At 42.1% G+C, this 22176-nt stretch overlaps 1 protein-coding gene across 3 annotated transcripts; it reads right to left on the bottom strand.

Moving 5' to 3' along the window:
- Window positions 1-10: 10 nt before the first annotated feature.
- Window positions 11-20498, bottom strand: LOC104047541 (solute carrier family 2, facilitated glucose transporter member 11). 3 transcript variants are annotated; one of them, XM_064466645.1, is made up of 14 exons: window positions 20343-20498; window positions 19295-19393; window positions 18386-18546; window positions 17356-17480; window positions 16869-16998; window positions 16124-16272; window positions 15549-15736; window positions 14378-14488; window positions 13729-13830; window positions 12720-12795; window positions 11160-11287; window positions 8937-10825; window positions 7153-7330; window positions 11-1967 (listed from the first exon to the last, which is right to left on the bottom strand). In XM_064466645.1, exons 1-12 carry the CDS (start codon window positions 20364-20366, stop codon window positions 10619-10621), a joined length of 1500 nt encoding a protein of 499 aa, XP_064322715.1. In that variant the 5' UTR covers window positions 20367-20498; the 3' UTR covers window positions 11-1967; window positions 7153-7330; window positions 8937-10618. The 3 variants fall into 3 exon arrangements, with proteins under 3 accessions (XP_064322715.1, XP_009506162.1, XP_064322716.1); XM_009507867.2 differs by lacking the exon at window positions 11-1967 and having other exon boundaries at window positions 4867-7330; XM_064466646.1 differs by lacking the exons at window positions 11-1967; window positions 18386-18546; window positions 20343-20498 and having other exon boundaries at window positions 4867-7330; window positions 19295-19387.
- Between the last annotated feature and the right edge of the window lie 1678 nt (window positions 20499-22176).

Raw genomic sequence — 22176 nt, 5'->3', positions numbered from 1 at the left:
GCAGCTGCTAAGAGGCTTAAGTACTGTTATTTATTATTAAGTAAAGTATGTGATGTTCTGTTTCAGATTCATTGGTATAGTAAATATAATTTATTACATGAAAAATATGCAAATTTCAAAGCCTAATTCTGCTGTTCTAGCTGTATATATCAATTAGACTGTACTGAGGAAAGGTATTTCTTGTCTGGTGTTTATAGGGATGTTTGTTGGCCAGGAGTGGTGAAAAGGCAGTAAGAGATAGATATTGTGCCCTGGCAGAGGCTTTTGGAATAAAGCACCTGGTCCTGAAGGCTCTGCTTGAAAGAGACAGTAACTGTAAGACCCACTTACTTGTGAGAGTAATCAAAGAAGGTAAAAATTCCTTAGGATGGGACAACTGGGATCTTAATCCCTCAGCTTTCAGCTTTGACACAGAACAACTCCAGAATCAATGTTGCAGCCATTAAAAAGTCACTTTTGGTTCCCAGAGGTTCTTCTTAGGTGAAGCCCAACCTGTAGCTCTATGTGTCTTCCACTAGAGACACCACTTGGAAGAAAGAAGTTTGTCCGGGGCTTTCATGCGTGGTTGGTGCCTTGTGCTGTTCCTGCTCTCAGTCCTCTGCTTGGTCTTATTCATGCCAGGGGACTTTTCCCCCTGCCCAAGGTTTGGGGTGGGGGCAGACAAGGCAATGGGGTTCTACCGAAGCTGTCAGTAAATGCCCAAGCTCACCCTCAGGACTTGTACTTTCAGTTCATAAAACACAGAACGCAATTATATACAGAAGGGTTTACTGCAAATACTGTGAGTCTACAGAAATGAGAAAAAATACATGGTGATCGTAAAACCTTGGTTACTTCTGTAATTCCAACTATTGCCTCTATAACTGCATAGCAGATGCTGTTAATTCTGGCTTGCAACAGCACTTAGATTGATTTGGCATTTTTGTAAGTATTTTCCCTTGAAGACCAACAATTTTAACATTTTGATTGTACAAAAATGAAAGTTGCATAGCTATTGACTATTTATTATTTCAAAATGTTAGTGTGCCCTTTTTATTACATTGTTTTTCTCGAATTGTATGGAAGTGTAGAGGGGTTTAAGTCATAAGGATTCCTACATTCCTTGAAAATAATTACTGAGTATCTCAAAGAGCAGCAAATTCCACCAGCTCACAGTGAAATTTCTCTTACATTTTTTGGGATTTCTGGTGATTCTGAGCTGCACATGACTGTATAGCATGGTACCATTTCACTTTATCAGCAGTTTTAGGAGGATTTTATCCTGAGAGTTTACCTCGTTTTTTGTCAAATCAATGGAATTGATTGTTTTTGTTAAAAATGTCACCTATATTCTAGAAAAAGCTCTGTTACGCTATGAAAGTTGTGCATGTTTAAGGAATTATCACACAGTTAAGGAGATCTTTCAGTTTGTTCTGCATAGACGTCTAAGGAATGTTTGCTGTGATATGGACAAACAAATGAAACTCACTTTTATGAGGTGTGTCTCATAAATTTGTCTAAAGAGCTGAAAGCTCTAAGCCAGCTCGATCTGGACTGCATTGTTCATTGTGGATGATTTATTGATTATTGTCTGCTCTCAGGTTTTTAAGGTGAAATGAGAGTGACTTTCATTCATGAAGATTCCACTTGTGTCTATGAAGGAATATTAATATATTTTCCAACAATAGAAAACAAATAATTTGCCTTTGTTTTGTTTTGCAGTCTGCAATTGTCAAGGTCTTTTATGACCTTACATAATATATGGTCCCTTTGCTGACCAGCTAGAAGCTAGTGTAAATGATATGCTCCTCAAGAGAATTATTTCTTCTAAAGGAATGAGTTCTCTTCCTAAAAAGTAAAGCGCCAAATTCTTTGGGTATTTCCATAACCAAGTTCCCCGTTGTCTCTGGAAGGAGGAGTTAGGTGAGGATGCCTGAGCTGAGGAGGCTTCCAGTAAAGATAAAGAAGCAGAAAGAGACAAGGTTCTCCTGAAATAAACCAAAGAAAGATAAATTTTTTTTGCTTCTCCTTTTACAGCACCTTGAACATGATAATATAATTATGACCATTGTAGGGGAATAGACAGGGATCGGCGACGGGAAGATCACGGGATGTGACGGAAAGATAGACTCCTCCCCATAGGAGTGGCAGGAACAGGAACCGCAAGAGCTATATAAGCGTGTGACGCAGCCAAATAGACGGACGTTTTGTATCCATCATATTGATGTCTGTGCATCACTGTCCCCAGGGTGGGTAGAGCCCTGTGTCCCGGAGGTATGCGGCCCAAGATAAGTTCTCCCGTAGAAGCGTACAGCTACAAGTGGTGACCCCGACGTGATTAGCGGGGAGGCTTGGCAGGTTCGCCGGGGGGAAAGAGAGCTTGGGGCAGGCAGGGGCGGGACGGGGAGCCGCAGGTTGGCGGGCGCGCCATGGAATCAGTCGTAAAGGTACTGAAGGGATTGGGGAAGGAATATGGTACTTCGATATCGAAGGCGCCTACCTCAAAGGCCATCCAATGGATGATTACGCAGGGGCTCATACGAAGTCCCGCAGACATATTTAATAAGGATAAGTGGGTGAGGATTAAAGAGGAGTTAGCCGAAAGGGCTATGATGGGAAAACCCCAGTACATACAGCTCTGGGGAAAGATACACCGATTACTATTGAAAGCTCGGGATGATCAGGAGACGTGGCGGCAGGCGCGGCGGTGCCTGCACGGTGCTACAGGCGACAGTAGCCCAGAAATAGACCCAGGAGGGGCGGTGGGGACGCAGACAGGGGCAAGCATCGCGGGGGATGGGAAAGAAGGGGAGAGTTCGGACGGAGTAGCCTGGCCAGCGACTCAGTCTGAGGCTCCCAAGGAGGTGGATCGGGAAGCGGCGGTGTTCCTTGTTGAGCCAGCAGGGCCTTTAGAGAGTCGTCCCCCCGCATACCCCTGGGATGATTTGACACAGGCTCGGGAGGCCGCGCGCGGGGAGAGTGACGTGGCAGCGGACGCAGCGGGAGTGACGGAGCGGAAGGAGAAAGATGACCAGCGCCGGCAGCGGCACTGCCCTCTGCCCGACCCTTGAGACTGGCTCCCGGGGCAACCCTTGAGATGGGAGTCGGACGAGGAGGGGGATTGGGGTGCCTGGAGGGGAGGACAGGGGGAGTATAGAACAACTTCGAGTAGCAGCGAATCAGAAATTGGGGGAGAAACCGATGCCCACATGTGGGAAGAGAGAGCAGCTTGTCTGCGGTGTGCAAAAAAGAGGCACAAAACAGCAGAGACTCGGAGGACCAGTCAGAAGGAGGGAGGAAAGGGACCGTCAAAAGGGGAGGCCCGGGGCGCTGCAGCTCTGGAGGGGTCTCCGGAGGACGCGCTGCGGCAGCTGCAGCAGGCTATGCGCGCACTAGGGGAAGTAACTCGGCGGCAGACAGGACTCTTAACGAAGGGTGCACCCCAGCGACAGTCAGTTGAGTTACCTAACTGGCGGCTGATAGCTAGAGATTGTAGCCTCGATGGAGTAAGGATAGAGATGCCCGGGATCTTCCCTGTCCGATTAGCTCCAGGAGGAGGAGTGGAGTGGACGCCGATAGATGCCAAGCTAGTGCGAAGTTTATGGCGAGAAATTAGAGAAAAGGGGCTCGAAGTACCCAAGAATGGTGTAAAGCTTGGAATATTGTATTAAAACACGGCATTGCTTACAATAGCACAGGGCAGGCAATAGTAGAACGCGCTCATCGCACCTTGAAAGCAAAAATAATACAGCTTGGGGAGGGGGAGGGGTATAAGGAAACTATACCCATAGCAGCTCAGCAAACTATTTTAATGCATGCATTATATTCGCTTAATCATTTTATACGCGGGCAGGAGCAAGTTACAGCAGTGGAGAAGCACTTTGGCAAAGCTCAAGCAGGCGAGCGCTATCCGCAGGTACGAGTAAGGTTCCCAGGCAGTGAGCAGTGGGAGAGAGGATGGAAACTGAGATGCCTGGGGAGGGGCTACGCCGCGGTTGAGAATGAAGGGCGCATAGAATGGGTGCCTGCAAAGTGTGTGAAAGCAGAACTGTGCAAGGATGTACAATGAATAATCCCTTTCTGAGTTGTCTCTTTGCAGGGTCTGCTGACATGGATCCTCATGCTAGCCGTACCATTGGGAAAAGAAATGAGCTCCTTGACAAGATCGCAAGCAATATTGCAACGAGAGCGACACTGGGAAAGGGCGGCAAAAGAGAGATATAAACTGGAACTGGATAGTAATAATTGGGGGGATCTTGTTGTGTGTAGTAATCATGGTTACTTGTGGGCTGCCATTGTTATGCTGTGTTATAAGACAAATCAAAGAGCGCCTGCGAGCGTTACATGACCGCAATATGTATCCGCTTACGCAAGTAGCTTTGTAGAATTTTAGTAGCATGGGGAGGGGGAGATGTAGGGGAATAGACAGGGATCGGCGACGGGAAGATCACGGGATGTGACGGAAAGATAGACTCCTCCCCATAGGAGTGGCAGGAACAGGAACCGCAAGAGCTATATAAGCGTGTGACGCAGCCAAATAGACGGACATTTTGCATCCATCATATTGGTGTCTGTGCATCACTGTCCCCAGGGTGGGTAGAGCCCTGTGTCCCGGAGGTATGCGGCCCAAGATAAGTTCTCCCGTAGAAGCGTACAGCTACAGACCATGATGGCAGAGTTTCACTTTGTAGCACACCTAAAGTCTGAGTAACACCCTGATGCAGTGCCCCTTACACACAACTGAGTGGGAAGGAACACACAGAGACCAACCCCTAGTGATACATAAGGAATAAGACCTTCCTCAAACCCAGGGGTGCACAGCACATTAAAAGTGCAGAAATAGATCTAGAAAGCACAACAGAAGAAAAAAACTTGCATTGGAAACAATAAATTGCATGTGCGATATCACCTTTAATGTCAGGACTGGTAAGCAAGCAAATGGGGTACATTTCCCCCAATGAGCTGTCCTTTTTGCTGATTGTTGAGAAAATACTTCTTTTCAAGAATGGGTTAGAAATAGAAAGTGTCTTTTAAAAAGCTTTTTGCATGCTTTTAACAGAAATAAACCACTATCATTTTAGTTTTCAGTCCTAGTCATCATCTGATGCAAGTCAGCTGTGGTCCAGAAAAACAAGTGATACACTTATCATCATCATTTAGTGTTGGACCTACAGAAGTGAAAATAGAGGTGTTAATGACAGGTGAATTTCCTGAGGAAGATGAGGGAATTCAAATGAAGCTTCTTCCTTTCTCTTTTCATTGTTGGTAGAGCTATTCTAGCCCCACCATGTCCAGGCAGGCCTAAGAAAAAGAGACGAAAATATGGGATGAGAAGGCTCTAGCAGGCAGTAGCTCGAAGAGACTGTGCTCTCTGCCTTCTAGCCAGTTTTAGTGGCCCTCCTGACAACAGCAGCAACAACTACTGAAGCCGTAATATTTACAGACCATAACTTCCTTTAAACAGATGCAAGCATAACCCTGTCACACTAATGGTGATGCCACGGCTTGTATTCAGTTCTGTTGGATGCCAGCTGCAGCCTCCTAACAGTGGTTTTGGCACTGATGCATGGGCCTGTACTGAAATAAGTAAGGATGGATGGCACCTAAATTTCCAACGACTTCTTGAGGGTGTTAGTCACAGCAATGGCACTGAAGCAGTAGCACAAAGATGAGAAAGCTAAAAGAAAAAAGCCTAGCTTACTTGTTTTATCTGTCCTTTTGGGTAAAAGATAGGCAGGGTGAGTAGTCAAAATAATTAGAGATGTTGCTTGCAGAAGTATGAGAAAAAGAGGCCTTGGCATCTCATGGGGTTAAAACAACACGCAAACATTAATTTTGGCAGGTTAATCATGTACTGTCTGGTTTATCAGTAACCGCAAGAGATGCAACAATAGTAAGCATTTGGGAGAACAGGCCTCCTAAGGTGGGACACGTTGGATTTGTGGAGCCTGGGAGGATGAACGCTTGAGATGGAAAGGTTCTTTAAGCCATGAAGTAGTGAAGGTGCCCAGCAAGACTACCTGCGAATGACTGACTTCTTGCAGGAGACACTGGAGCTATATCAGAGCAAGCATAGCTGGACTTCATAAGAGATGGACAGAGGGATCCAAAGCTCATGCTGTTAAACCTGACATGGTGTTGTGTGACAGGGATGAACAGTCCCTCTGCAACATTCTAGCTGTTCTTCTTTTGAGACCAGTTCCTGCAAAAGGACTAGGAAAGCCAACGTTACAGTGCCCAAGATTACAACAGAAAATTCTCTCTTCTGTATATGCAGAAAGGTTGAGGCTTCTGAAAATAAGATATGAAAAAGAGAAAGAGGAGAGTAAAATCAGAGAGAAGGAACTGACAAACGAAAGTGGAAGTTACCACAGCAGAATACACTATTGATCTGGTACTGTGCCAGTAGTGAACACTGATCCTAACATGTATTTTCCATATGTCTATTTAGTTAGCTACTGCATGGCTTTAATGTCCCTTCAGCGCAGTTCAGTAGTACTACCACTTGCAATTGCACCACATTGTGAAATCTGTGCAAACTGGGTAAAGAACAGCATGGAAGAAGATAAACGTTATATTTGTGTTCCGTTTGGTCTTATGCCATTATTTTCAAATAGGCAACTCAGGCATTAGACATTCCCCTTTACAACATTGTTAAGGGAAGCTTCAAGCTGTATAGAAGCACTGCCACAGAGGGCATGGGGGAAGCGGGCATGGTGGCAAAAAGAAGCAGAAGATTTCATCCTGGATGACAACAGCACCTTGTTAGCCTTTTTGGAATCAATGAGGTATGGGGGCACAGGAGCTGTGTGGGCAGATTAAAATACACAAGCCAGTCTGCCCCCAGCATTATTGCAGAATACATGTCCATAATTCAAAACTTCTTAAATAACACAGTGTATTTATATAGCACTTTGCCAGCTCAGTGAAGCTCTCTCTTTCTCTGTTCCGTAGACAGATAGCAAATGACAGGTTTCCAGATAAAGAGTGGTAGATGGATGGGCAAAACTATCCAAAGCCAAATCAGCAGCCAGTTGATGGCCAGGAGTAAATCTCCTGACAGCTTGACTCCCACCCAGACACAACTTCTTTTATAGTGTCTGCAAACTTAAACTGCAGAATTATGGATGCTTATGAGTTGTTTTAGTGAGTGGAGAGGGGAAGATACCCAACTGCATTAGTGCCAGAAAATTGCAGCTATGATCTCAACAATCAAAATGCACCGCTTTCCAGTGCAGAGTTTGGTCTTCCATCACACTCAGGATTTTGTTGTTTTCCACTGCTGCCTTTTGGTTTTGCAGATCGTCCACTTTCGCCTGGTGCTCCCACTCACCCCACAGTTTCTTCATAGCTGCGCAGAACAAAGAGGAAAGCTTGATACAACTGTACTATTCATGCATCATAATATTTGTACATTTTTACTTAGATTTACTTAGATTGCTAATTAGGTATTCCCCTAGGGTTTCAGATATCATGATATTAACAAGCATGGTATGAGAACACCAGACACATGTTTATATCCTGTGGTCACAGTCTTGCAGAAAAGATCCTATTTCACAGTTGTTAGTATATAAACCTTAATTAACACTATACAGTTGTCAAAACATCTCTTTCCCTTCTGATCACATGGCTCTTGTTACAGCACCTTGGAAGTGCCTTCCTTGAACCTGAACAGAGAAACTGGTCACAATCACTGGCAGTACCTTGCACTGATAACGTGTTTTGCATATTGATTCTTTAAAGGGCTGTGTGTTTGTATGCATGTCTGTTTTCATGTAGACTTACAAAGATGTGCTGTATCTGGGCAGATCTGTTGGAAAGAATTTGTAGTAAATCGATAAGGTAATTTGTGCAGTTTGCTGGCAAGATGAGACAGTTTCCTGTAGGCTGTCTGCTATTTCATTTAGGTGGTTGTGGTACCCAGATTACCTCATTTAAAACTACCTTATATGATATCTTTTGAAAATTTTGACTGCCCATGTTAATGTCTGTTAAGTGGAGAGACTGATGTGTTTGTTACCTGAGCATACCCACTCAAAGGCTGCTATAGTCTAGCTCATAGCCTTTTCTTCTGCAGAGAAGGGTGAATAGAAAAAGCTGGGAATGGAAACAATCTGCAACTTATTTTGGGAAGCATCCCTTACATTTTGACCCCACTACCAATGACTCCTGAAGATGCTGTATCTGCTTAAACTTTTCTTACTATGGCTGGTCATTGAGATTTGAAAGCCAGTTGTGAGGGTTCCACCGGTTCCCGACAGAAAGAGCATTACAACCAACCACTGGTACTGAACCTGCAAGGAATAGTACAAGCTCATCACAAAAGAAACTGGTGATATCATAGTCCCTGCATTTCTAGGATATCAACTTGTTTGATGATGCTTACATAATCTTAGCAGAACATGCAAAGCATCAATGCAAGAAAGGTCAGCCAGATAAAGGTTCTGGATTATCACTTTTGTTACTCTTCTTCACATTAATTAATTAACCAATCCAAACTTTATTTTCCAATGGTATTTCATATCACTGTCAGGCTACTAGCTAGGAATGCTTAGTAGTATTTCCGTTACACATGGGGAGATGTGGGAGCAGGTGAAAACAGTATGAAAATGCCTCACCGTTTAAGTACTAGAGGTCTTTTTAACCTCTTTTAAAAGATCAGTTTCTCTAACCAGCTGGAACTTCCTTCAAAGTTTCCGTGATGATTTAGTCCAGAAAGTTCATTCCCTGCCTTTTGATTTTTTTTTTAAATTTTAAGTGTTAGCTCTAATTTTTGCAGTAACAAAATCAAAAGGATTATTTAAAGAGCATCCACTGCCCACCCTATTATTTTGAAAATAGTTTGGTACATATATATGTATTGTATTTTCTTTAGGAATGGTAATTACATCAGATAACCTCTCAATCCTTTTGACAGCTTAATATTAGCATCTGATACTGCCAGCTGTAGTACTTACCAATTCTGAAAGGAGTTTTTTCATCTTATATCAAAAGCATGGCTGATCCCAGGCCAACAGAACTCTGTTAGATTGAGGAAGTGTCTTCTGTCATGCCTTTTCTGCACCTTCTGCTTAAGTAATCATCTGACTCAGACTCAGGTTAACGTTTACTTTGTATGATTTCTGTTGACTGATGTTTTTTGCAGCAATTGGACAGCACTTAGAATGGATGGTTAAATATTTCAATGACTCAACAGGAGAGGTCGCTCTGAATGGGAACATTTTGTAACATGAGTGCTCCCTGTTCAGATACAGGGAGTTGAACAAGATCAAATATAAAATCTAACCCAGGTTTCAGTTGCTGGAACACACACCGGCACTTTAATATCAGAACTTCTTCTGTGGCTATTCCTTTAGAAGTAGCAAGCACATGATTTGACATTTTTAAATAGAAAACTCCCCAAAACTCAACACTGTTGAGTGTGCTCCAGCACAATCATAGTCAATGATGTGAATGGTTAAATTGCAGAAGCACAGGACTTATGGTCCTACTAAAGAGGAGGCGTGGTATACCATTTGTAACTGTGACAGAAAATAATAATGGACTGTCCTATACAAAGGTAAAAGAATTTGGGGAGGGAAGTAATTACACGTTGCAGTGTTCAGGAGGATTAACAACTCTTGAATAGCAGCAGTACATGGGTGCTGTGGAGCATAGCAGCGATAAAGTGTAGTACTGTATGCTGATCTGCACTAGTAAGAGTGTAATGTGTCCTAGGCCAGTACATACCTAGCAGATGTTTGCTATCACAGCTTCTGCATTTTTTTGGAGCAGTTAATTATCTATAAAATGGGCTGGATTGTCAAAGTGTCTCCTCTCTCAGTACTTTCTCAAAGTCTCACTCCAAGGCTCTGGCCCTCTAGCTCTCAGCACTGCCTGTATGCTTATTAACCCTTGTGCCACCCATGAGGTACTCAGAATAAGGCTGAGAGCATTGCTTACACTACAAAAACTTGCTCCAGATTTTTCTACAACTGATATGTACGGAGGGTGCATTCAGTTTGCTCCAGTGGATGCAGGTGAGAGTTCTTCTGTACTAATTGCCCAGGGATGGGGGCTGATCCCTGACAGTCATTATAGAGACAATCAGGACATACAGTTACTTGATGTCAGCTCAAGAAAATAGAACAAAATTGAGTATCTGTTCATGTGCAGTGTTAATGATCAATACTAAGTCCTTTACAGTGTGATATCACAAAGTGATGACGTGAAAATTGTTTGCAAGAACTATGTTTATGTTTCATCCTCTCTTCATCCTGCTTTCAATCCTGAGCAGAGCTTTCTTACAAAGTAGCAAACATGAGGACAAATCCTGCTTCCTTAAAATTATAGCAAAGGAGGAAGACTTGAAATGTAATTGATGTTTTATGCCTGAAAATGTTTTCCATTTGCCAGTTATGAAAAGTGTCTGTAGTTACTAATGTCTTGCTGCTACAGAGCTGTTCTAGGAAGGAGCCTTTGTCTCTCACCATGAAAACCAAAGATGAATATAAAATAGGAGTACTTGGATTAATGACAGGCTATCTGTGGATTACTTTTTGGATTACATTTTACTGTGAAAAGTACATATTAAGGTTTAGCTTTCAGTTTGATTTTGAGACAGGGCTTTTTGTCAGTGGAAGTTGCTTATGGTGGCCTATCAGAGCTTGGTGCAGAATGTCTTTTCTTTGGTAGCATTCTTCTCCACAGTCAGATGACACTTCTTCTTATATTGGTGTGTTTTGAATTCCTCTGTGATTTCAGAGGTTGACTTCCCTTTTGTTTCTGGGAGGAACAGGTAGATGAGAACCGCTGAAATGATCAGGACAGCAGTAAAGATGAGGAAGCAAAAAGGACCAAGAAGCATCTGGAGATAAAAACAGAATAAGATGAGTGATTTCCCTGACAAAACTTGTCCCTATAGATTCTTGAAAGTTGTTGATTTGTCCCTGTGAAATGAGGAATAAACTGATTTTACAGAAGGAATATTTATTTATCTTCTCAATCTATTCTTGAGGCAGCAGAGGATGTCTGAAGTCTAGGGTATTGTTTTACATAAATGGCCTCCACATGCCAGTAGCAACAAGGGTTTCACAGCTTTAATCATCTACAAGGCATTTCATCCTACTCCCTGTCCAGACCAGCCTAGAAAGCCAGTTTAAACTGGTGGACTCAAAGAAGATTTGAATCAAATTACATACAACAGCAAAGGGGAAAATCATTCCAGTGAAAGTGAGGCCTAGCCAAATGACGATTCCACCAATTACGAATGCGGAGGACCGTGTCGAGAGGGTGAATATTTCATTCATGACAGATGCGACAGCTCCAGCTGAGGAAAAATCATAAAAACACAGTTAAAACATTGTTGTAGATAACCATATTCCTCAAAGAGAGTGAACTGATGTCACTGGTCAAACACAGCCCCAGTAAGTCAGGCTACTGTGAGAATATCTAAATTTGGGCCACACAGCCATCTCTATCTGAATTCCCTTGCAGACGTCTCTTACAGTCCATGGGGAGAGATGGACACCCCTGAAATGCAGTTTCTATCCACCTAAGATGTCTAAAATATGGGGATGAATGGCCCTAATGGGCTATTTCTCTCCATTTCCCACAGGAGACACCTGGGTTCTGCTACTGTGGGAATTCTGTTAGGTTTTCAAGACTTTCATGGTCCTTGTATAAAGCCATTACAATAATAGAGGCTGCCATTTCAATTTGCAGACTTGTAATAACTAAAAGTAGTGTTTAGTCAGGGAACTTTCAGAGTAAATATTGGTCATAGGTGAGTGAGGTCCTAATAAAGGCCTCTAAGTTTGGTTCTGGCATTACTGATGTAGGTGATTCAAAGTGACATTAAGAGAGGATGAGAAAGGACAGAGCAACGCTGAGACAGACGATGCATGCTATCAGGCATCATTCTTTAATAGTGTAGGATTTTACAGGTGAATTGAGAAAACCCTGGTATTTTGCTACCTCTGCCTTTGAGCAAGACAGAGACGGACCTGTTGAGCCTGTGTGCACCGAACGGCATTCACATCCTCCAAAACAAGTCTCAGTGAATAGATTAACAAGTAGTATTTTGGCTTTAACCTGTAATCCAGTGAGAGGAAACAGGGTCCTGATTCATCAGGATCTGAATCATTTCAGTGTCGCATTGGAGCATCTCTCTTATGAGGATAGGCTGAGAGACCTAGGTTTGGTCATCCTGGAGAAGACTGAGGGGTGATCTTATCAATGTTTATAAATATCTGAAGGGTGGATGTCAAGAGGATGGGGCCAGACTCTTTCCAGTGGTGCCCAACGACAGGCCAAGGGGCAACGGGCACAAGTTGAAAGTTCTACCTGAATACGAAGAAAAACTCCTTCCCTGTGCGGGTGCCAGAGCAGGGGCACAGGCTGCCCAGAGAGGCTGTGGGGTCCCTTCCCTGGAGACATTCACACCCTGCCTGGACGTGGTCCTGTGGCCCCTGCTCTGGGTGTGCCTGCTCAAGCAGAGGGGTTGGATGAGATCATCTCCAGAGGTTCCTTCCAACCCCTAGCATTCTGTGATCCTGTCACATTTAAATAATTTGTTAAAGAAATTGTTTCTCATTTCATAAATTCATCAAAAATTGGGACTCTCCCAATTTCAGTTCAAACTAAGCTGTTGATTTTCAAAGATGTATTCACACAGTCTAGTTTTACTTCCATATATCCATGGCCTGTGCTTATCCATGTGGTCCAAAGTTTCTTGTTGTTGCTTTTATTGTTGTACTCACCTGGTCCTATTCCATAGGCAATGATGAATAAAAAAATGAGAATAACACTGCAGTAACGCATCCAGAGGAACTGATCCTAGACAAAGGTGAAAGGAGGGAAGATAATGAAAATTAATTTTATAGCTGTATCATGGCTGATCCGAAAATACAGGAGAACCAAAATTCACGAAAAAGCCTATGGCGCTGGGGTCTGTAGTAGGTGCTCTCTAGAATTACTTATCTCTTGGTACTGAATATAGTTGAAGGGCAAAAGCAGCCTGTGGTGTCATATCTACAGAGTTGAGCTGAACTGCACCCTGGTCTGAAACATGGGTAACAAATTCCAAGCTAATTACAGCATGGGGAAAATTGTTAATGATTTAACCAAATTATCTTATTGAATTAGACAACTGCAGAGAAATGTTTAAATCTCTTGTGAACCAGAAGATATCTGTGAAACAGAAAGAAGCTGAAAGTGTATGAGCTTAGACCAAGTTTGCAATGCAGTGCAAAACACTGGCACTACTGAAGCCTCATCATAAAGTTCCTCACTATTCCATCCCGAATGGAAGTAGCTAGAGAGCTGCACTACGTAGCTGGATCACTTATATCAAGGGTGGAAACTGGTGGTCGTTGGAAGGGTCAGTACACACTGCTTCTGCTGTAGGAGGCATGGGATAGCAAATAGGAGAGGTGACAGCAGGGATGGTCATCTAGGGATTTAAAGGACAACAGAACAAGACACAGGTGAGGTTTAGAGAGGTCAGGCAGGCAGAGAGCTGGAGAAAAGCTATGCCAGGCCAGTGGTTTTACAAAAGGTTTTTCACTGGCTGTTTGAAAGCCTGATTAAAAAAGATGATCTACAAGGCAGGACAAAACAAGACAAAACAAGCCTTGCAGAGGGGATATGAGTTTGTATTCAGAAGATATTCTCACATATTATTTTGGGCAGGAAAGCTAAGGCTGACTATCTGCCACCATGCACAAAGAATGCTGATGCAGGCCCACCCCCAGAGAGACCTTTGCTTACGCTCAGTAGAAGGCTTGTTTCAAGCAACACCAGTATCAGTGCCATCAGCAAATAACCACCCCACAGGAGTATCCTGCGTCCAAAACGATCGATAATGGAGCTCTGAAGAGTAGAAAAAATTGCATGTCACTGGAGGCATGGCAAAATCCAGCTGTCAGCTGTCCAACAAATCAAGCATTCTTCTTGAGTTCTTTTTAGAGAACTTTAGAGGACACAAATCTTGTTGGGACCACATTTGTTATTTTATTGGGTTTTTTTCCTAGCCTCTCTAATGCTATGAATTGCCAGCATTGCAGCTACTTTTTCATAAACACTGTAACAAATGGAAGTATGCTATTATTCCATTTGAATATATATTTATACACAAATATATGGAAATAAGTATACGTATATATGTTTGAATGGCATTTCATTTATATCTGTATGAAAAAGAGAGGGATTTTTATAACAAATTACGGAGAATGAAGACGGGAAGAAAGATGTAGAAGATAGGACAAAATCTGGAGGGCATGGTAACAACCACTTTACAGATTTATGCAGTGTCACAGAAAAATTCTTTGGTTCACAAAGAGATTAATTTTCTTTAAGAAAGAGTAGACTCAACTCACATGCCCTTTAACTCTTAAAGCCCCAGAAAGATCTGACTTACACACAAGATGATAGAGATGAGCTCGGAGATTGCAACTCCTAGAGATACATATGGGATTATGCTTTCCTGCAGGCTGGCTGTCTGAAAAATTTCCGAGGTGTAAAAGGTGATCTGGGAAATAAACATTTTTAACATGTAGCATAGTCAATAGATGTGATATGTGCTTATCCAGCACCACTTTGAACTAGACTTGTCATCACTGCAAAAGCAACAGTACATTATTGGGGTTTAGTGGAGGTTACATATCTGCTTGAGATGTGAAAAATCAAAAGGTTAATGGAGATGAAGAAAAGGGATTTGAAAGCCCAGGAGAAAAGAAAGGAGTCGAAAGGACCATACTGCCTGTAAGACATGGGGAAATTATGTTGTTTTGGCAAAGAGGAAGAGGAAAGGAACAGGACAGGGAGTGAGGAAAAAGAAAAGCAGATCTCAGTCATAGCAGACCATACATCATCATTCAACAGTTGATTCTATCACCATTTTCCTGTTGCAAAGCAGAAGCTGCTCATCTGCAAGGTCCCTGATGGACTGAGCACCATTTCCCTGTCAGGAAAGTGCACAGGTGCCTTCTCTGCCCACATTGCTGGGAACTGTAACGAACAAACTCCAACAGAATGTGCAAGCTTAAGCAAGGCTTATGGAGAGAGACCCATAGGCAAGTGATAAAAATTACATCCAGGAGCATGATTATTAGCTTGGGCTGTATTGGGCTCAGCCACTTTGTCTGCAGAAACAACTGGAAGGAAATGGCTTAATGGATAAATCTCCATTATCAAATGGAATGCAAGTTGGGTGGCAATAGCTGGCCACCTGCTACCGCAGAAGTCAAAGAAATTGGAGATGGAAGTCTAGATAAATAGATCTCTGAGTTGTAGCAAGCCTTAGGGTATTTATAACCCTTTTTCCTACAAGGCCTTTGGTAATAGCGCCAGGGGAATGAAAGCAACAGTGCCCTTGCAGGAACTTCTGCTGAGTTGAATCCCTTGTATTCCCATCCCAGAAGTTTCCTTAAAGGCATGAAGAACATTAGTGATGATACCACAGAGCTTCACAGGCAGTGGGCTCTGTGTAAGAAGCAATAATGTAGTTTCAGAAGAAGGTGACAAGTTGGAATTGCGGCACTTTGGTTACTTAACAGTAGATCTAAGCATGGAAATAGGGTATACTCAACTGCGCTCAGGCCACAGAGCTGTAGACTCAGTAAAAGGAGGAGCATGGTACTCAGCTGTGGATATACCGATGGTTCCTTCAGCACCTCTAGGACATTCATGATTTTAGTGCCTTTTGTTACAGTCTTTTCCTTCATCATGTCATCAAAATCTGTGTGATAATTCCCTTCTCCCCAGACCTGCTTCATGGCTACAGAAAAGACAGAAGGAAGCATACTTCTCCCTCATCTGATCCACTCAGTTCTGTGTTTTTCAACTTTTAATGACATTTGCAACATTTGCAGTTCAGTCCATGGTTTGATTCGTCAGTCACTGAGCAAAGAAATACAACATGGTTTACTGGAACATGCTGAAACTTCCCTGGAAAATGGCTTTCAACTTGCTGTAGGGGTAGATCTTAAATATTTCTGATGACTGTTTCTAGTCTGGAGTAATATAATTCAATGCTATGATCTTTACAAGGTCTTTAATGATGTAATTATCAAGAAGTCTGTAGTTGGCTAATAGAAAAGCCGATTCCCAACACTTTCCCAAGTGTTATGGTTTAACAAATTAAGGATCTAAAGTTTTATTTTACCTTTCAAGCAGCCAGCCTTGTCTCCTTTTTGCAGCAAGAGATAGGGAGGGGACTCAGGAAAGAATGGCAAAAAGAGCAGTTGAATCAATGCGACAAACCCAGAGAAGGACAATAGCACATTCCATGTGTCTTCAGTTCCTAAAAGATCTCTACGAAAGCATGTTAGAGTGTATTTATAGTCCAGTACAGTTACAGTCTATAACTAGCTTGGTATTCTCTAGATCCTAGACTTGCTGAAGAAACACAATGTACATACAGACCTTGAAAAGATAAATTGAAATGGAAGATGTTTAGGCTAGGGAAAGGAAAATAGACTAATACTTTATTTCTACTGCAAGACTGAGATTTTTCTTGTAATTTGAATATTATCTAAAGATCAATGGAGTTTGAATATTCCCACAGCAGCTCTATGAACCAATACTGCAATTCTGCACGTTATCAAAAAAATTAGCAGAGATTTCAGATCTCAAAAGTTTATTAAGAGTGTTTACATACAATCTTTTCATATTAACTTCAGCAGAGACACTGCACCTCCAGAGATGGATTCATACTTTCTGAAGAGAAGGGCCTTTCTCTCCTCAGTGACTGGTATGGGGTAGATGCTTCCTTTTTGACAGCTGTAGTTAAGCAAAGTAAAACCCCACCCTTAGTGTATGTCCATTTCTAGGACTGGGAGAACAACTCCTTCCTGCCATACAGAAGACAAATACATAGAAAATAGGATGAGAAGGAGTAGCATAAGTACCGTAATCCAAGAATCCTTGCTACAGTTTTTCCCAGTGCAAGGAACACAGAGGAGGTCACGTTTACAAATCCACGCAACTTCTTAGGTGATATTTCTCCAGCATACTGAACATGGGCATTCATATGTATTCCTAAAGTGAAGAAAAGACATGAGAGCTAAAGCTATTGAAAGCAAGACAGGGGGTCCCTTTTCATTTCACGTCCAGCCAAAGGTAGCTCTCTTCTCTCTCTTCTGAATTGTTTTCTAGATAACCTCCACAATAATAGGCAGAAAATGTACCTTTTACTTTAAGCAAGGTGTTTAGCTAATCCGTCAGATGTCTCTCTCAACAAGACTTCTTGAAGGCAAAGGACAGCTCATCTTACCTTTTCCCAAGCTGTTCCTTGTTCCACTGGGGTTACTGTGCATGCCCAGATACTCCCAGCAGGAAGATTTCTGTATCCACCCCAAAGAAGTCACATTAACATGGAGTAGTGGGGAGTCCTACCAGCACCGATGCCCTCAAGGAAGCGCCCAATCAGGATCATCTCAAAGGATTTGGCTCTCCTACTGAAGCCAGTGTGCAGCGTGGCTACTATTAGGACCACATCGTTGAACAGCAGACATTTCTTCCTACAACAGCAAACACCATGTGGGTGTGATCCGTGTTTTACTTTTTCATCTTTAATTACTATCTGCCTGTTCCTCTGGATTTACAGACCAAGCCAAGGCCATGTTAAAAACCATCGCTTATAGGACATACAGGAAAAGGCATGATGTCTTCACAGGGGAGCAGAAAGGGAGAGGCAAGATTCCTCTTTTCCATGCTAATGCTATGTGAACATACCATGAGGATAAAGGATATTCCTGCAGGATAAGTACTGATAAGGAATGGTCTTATTCACTTTGTTCCTGTGGGCGAGGCTCCCATCTCAAACACTGCATGTGTCCCCAGAACAAGGCAAATCCAGCTTCACTGAGAACTTGCTTCACTGCCCACCTCAAGCTAGAGAGTTCTGGCTTTGTCTTTTATGGCCACCCTCAAAGAAAAAGATTCTGATTGTGGCCTGAGGGACTTCTGCTTATCTTTGACAAAGCTCTGATTATTCTCACAGAGGAATGAACCTGCACAATTTTTTTAAAGGCTGTGATCGATTAAAAAAAATTTAAAAAGACAAAAAAAGCAAAAAAAGCTTTTGCCCACAGAATATCTATCTCCTTCTGCACTACTGCAGTGTTGTTGGGCTCCCCAGGGCATTACTACCCAATAAATAAATTTCAGAGATTTCTTTTTTACTAAAGTTTCAGCAAAAGTACAGGAATTGTATGGCACCAAAAACTGTGACAAGGGAATCAGAAATAGTTGCTTATTCCTGTCTCTCCAGTATACATAGGTGTAGTTATACATGCTGAGGTGAGTAAATTCTGCACTGGAAGGGGGCAGTCAGAATTCTGACATCCATTACATTAGGTGACTAATATTTAATTGCTTCCCTTCTTGCATTCCTGATTAGTGAGCTGTTGGAGAGTATACTTACTTTCCATATTTTGCAGTCAGGTACCCACTACACAGACACCCTATCATTCCACCTACACAGTACATAGACACAATGAAGGACCACAATAATGTGAGTGTCTCCTGATGCAGCACAGAACCGTATCGCTCCAGCCAGGTTTCGTTGATAAACTTCTGAATGTACTGAAATGACAGGATTTCTGAATGACAGAAAAAGGGATTTGCTTTCCACTGATGCACTAATCACAATAGTTCTTTATTATGTTGACAACTTAAGCGAATTAAATTAATAGTTATTACTAAAAGCATTGCTATGGGACTTTTGTTTCTAAATTTGGATTGATATTTCCTCTCATACAGCCTAACAGTGTAAAAGAATCTTTCAGAAATTGATTATACTCTTTAGCCTGTAGAATCCTGACTCTCCTACACCAAAATATTGGGACCTTTTGATGCTTGTGAAGTGCAAATGTTCTTGAGTGCAAGCAGACAATAGAAAGACAAAAGGGCTAAACTGAAGATTGAGACTCAATCAGCTAGTTTTTAACCTTTTTCTTCATGGCACAATCTTTAAGGAGGGTGTTCCAATATGTTGTTTCTACACATTGCTCATTTTTAGAGAAGTTTTATAAAAGAAAAAAATAGTTTAAGGAGCTACCAAAACTTCCATTGTCCCTCCATCAGCTCTAGACCACAGCAGGAATAGTGTTGCCTTTCTGCTTTTTTCAGCTTTTCTGGTATTCTGTGGGAAGTTGTCTTTGGCGTACAGCTCCTAACATTCATGCAAACTCCTTTGACAGTACAGTACTGGAAAGCTCTGGGAATACACTCACATAGCAACCCCTAACAGATTTTTAGAGCGTCTTCAAAGTGTAAGGTCTAGTCCCATGAAGAGCAGTTACAGATATGATTTTATGAAGGCTTTGCTTACCGGAGAAGCATAATTGATCACAGACATTTGAAAACCAGATAGGTGGGTTCCACCAATTCCTAGCACCATAATCATTAGAAATAGCTTCCGGTACTGAACCTGCCAAAGATGATAAAACACACCCTAAGTTCCTGTTACCAGCATGGCTTTCAGACCATGAGTTTATGTATGAGATCTTATATCTTCACATTTCTATGATTAACAAGCCTTTAAAATGCAAAAAACACATTTTGAATTTTATAATAATCAAGCAAAATTGCTGGGAAATTGTTAAGATGTAAATCTGCACATTCCTTTATGTTCCTCTCCTGGTTATTAGCAGCCTGAAAAGTTGCAGTCTCTGATTTTGTTAGTTCTGCTAGCCATAGAAATAATAATTAAAACCAAAACTTGAAAGCCTTGTTCAGATAGTTTGTGTTTCCTTTTGTACTAGTAAGAAGCTAAAACTTTCTTGAATCCTTTTTTCCTTAAACTTTGCCTCCTCAGAGAATTTGTTCACCAGTTTCCAGAGATTAATCATCTGTCCTCTTAAAACTTACTTTGTTTGCATTCCACTTTTATTATCCCCATAGAAAACTGCATCTTTAGAGCCCCTAATTGAATGACTCCTGTTTGAAATGCTGTATTTCCATGATGTACACTGGATTTAGAGCACTCTTCACAAGCACATATGTTTTCAGGCACTTAGGTCACACTCTAAACAGATGAGTATACTCAAATATCCTTGAGAGTGCAGGGCAGTAGAGTGGGAGGGGTTTTCCTGTTTTGTCTTTTTCATTGCTGCTGTTTTCTCTATCTTCCTCAAAATGCCTATTCTTTCCTGGTTTCCCAGGTCCTCTTCTAAATCTCTCACTCTTTTGTATTTCTAATATATTTTCTGGAGATGCCGTGTAGTCAGTTTTATTGCTGAATCAGTGTTGTCCCCAGCCTGTGCTCTGCTGCTCATTTTTGTTACAAGGAAGGACTGTTTGATTCCCTTTGCTGTAATCTTTAAAGATCATGCTGCTGTTAGTGACTAGGGCTAGAAGACAAAAATTTGGGTACTCACCAGGTCTGAGAGGAAACCAGCCATTTCCCCTTGAAACCCTGCCTGCTCTGAGAGCCCTTGTCAAGTCTGTCAGATGAGATACAGGTTTTCTGTGCTTAGATTATAAGAAGTTAACAGATTTAACAGAAGTTAAATTCTAACTATGTGGCTTTTAGTGTGTTGTGTCTTCCTCCAAAACTGGCCAGGGACAATTCTTGCTGGTTTAATTATTTTAAGACACAGATATGCCAAGCCGATTATGACACTGGTAAATGTTTATCCTACTTGTATTGAGAGCGATCCCCCTTACTTGCACTGCTAAAACGACTGGTGTTCCTGTTGTGTGGGGAGTTAGATGATGCTACCATTTTTCCTTCAGGGGAACAGAGTCCCTCTTCATCTCTCTGACGTGACCCTGCTTAGGCAGAGTGTGTTTTCCTCCTCTCCAGTCCACCACAGAGATAAGCCACTTCGCATTGTAGCTGAGCTGTAATGCCTGTCTTCTTGCATGCTACAAAATTTTCAGTTCCTTGATGTGATTTGAACAATTTACCAATTGCAGGACATGAAGTATCTGAATATGGGCACTGAGAAGGAGCATGGTCCTTGCTAACACCCGGGTTCCTTTTAACTTCTTCCAGTTCCTGTATCGAATTTGAATGTCATATCTCTGTTTCCAGACCTTTTCATGCCGTACTGCTCCTTGCAAGTCCTTTTTTTTTTTTTCCTCCCTCTCAAATGGGTTCTGCCAGGCTAACAGCAAACCATTTTGCTGGACTCTGAAGCAGGGTTCAGGCACCTTAGAGTGGGAACATGGGCAGGAATCAGATGAGCCTGAATGAACCAGAGGGGAAGGGAGGATTTTTTCTCTGAGCTGAGGATGGGAAGCTTGGCTGCTGGAAGGAAGGACACACATGGCAGCTCTCGATCTTTCTGGAAGGCCTTTTAAACACACTGTCTGTGGCCAGATTTTAAGATCTGGTTGATCAGTCATTGCAGAGTCCTGTTCCTCCTGTTGTCTATGTTTCGCCCAGAATACTCATACTGCTGTCTCATTTCTATCTGGCCTCACACTTTTGTTCAGTGCTATAATACGTAAAAAGCAAGACTTAAATGCCTAGTATAGTTTTTATTCATCTTCCTAAAGAAGAGGGCAGGACAAGTCTTTCCACCTAGGATTTGAACACTACAAGAAACGTGCTTATTCCAGACCCAGTACCTGGCTCACCCAATACCCTTGGCTAGAAAGGATTTTGTTTTCAAAGATGCCATGTGTTGCACTTGTGTGATCCTGGAAATCAATAGATACATTGCAGATTCACAAGTACTACTTTAACCTTTATCCCAGTCCATGCAAGTTTATGGCAGTGTTAATGCTTTACCATGCTTTCCCTCTTGCAGACAGTATTTACTAGTAGGAGGAGAGCAGTCAGGCACGCTGGACAAGATCATGCTGTAGAAAGACATGTATAAGGAAATGAATTTTTAGTGTCTTATAAGACACTAAACATTTCTTCACTGGGAGCCAGTAAGGTTGAGAAAGACCAGGCCAAATAAAGATTTTTAAAATAATCCAGGTCTTACCTAATCCTTTCTTTTTAAAACATTTAAAAGTTTCTTCTTTTTTTTGTCCTGCACTTTTGACCAGAAGAACGAATGTTTGTTGGTTCTCTACTGTGGTAGTTTGCAATCCATGACATCTGGCCTTGAAGCTATAAACTTTGTCTAGCTTTTTTTGTAATATGATGATTATCATAGGAATGATGGCTGTGTTGGGGAAGTCCACTGCTCTTGGTATTAGCTCTTGGCACTGCTACAAATATTATTAGAGGATCGTGTGACGATAAAATAGCAG

The sequence above is a fragment of the Phalacrocorax carbo genome, chromosome 15 (genome assembly GCF_963921805.1).
Source record: "Phalacrocorax carbo chromosome 15, bPhaCar2.1, whole genome shotgun sequence".
Lineage (NCBI taxonomy): Eukaryota > Metazoa > Chordata > Aves > Suliformes > Phalacrocoracidae > Phalacrocorax > Phalacrocorax carbo.
The sequence above is the reverse complement of the archived record's forward strand: the minus strand, read 5'-3'. Positions and strand labels throughout refer to the sequence as shown.

What these genes read in the sequence shown, in the direction of transcription:
- LOC104047541 (XM_064466645.1), bottom strand. Translation starts at nt 20,366, where the DNA reads ATGGCTGGTTTCCTCTCAGACCTG. An exon ending in TGATCAATTATGCTTCTCCG is followed by an intron (nt 18,547 to 19,294) that starts GTAAGCAAAGCC and finishes CTGTCATTTCAG; the next exon opens with TACATTCAGAAGTTTATCAA. An exon ending in CCTTGAGGGCATCGGTGCTG is followed by an intron (nt 16,999 to 17,355) that starts GTAGGACTCCCC and finishes TCTTCACTTTAG; the next exon opens with GAATACATATGAATGCCCAT.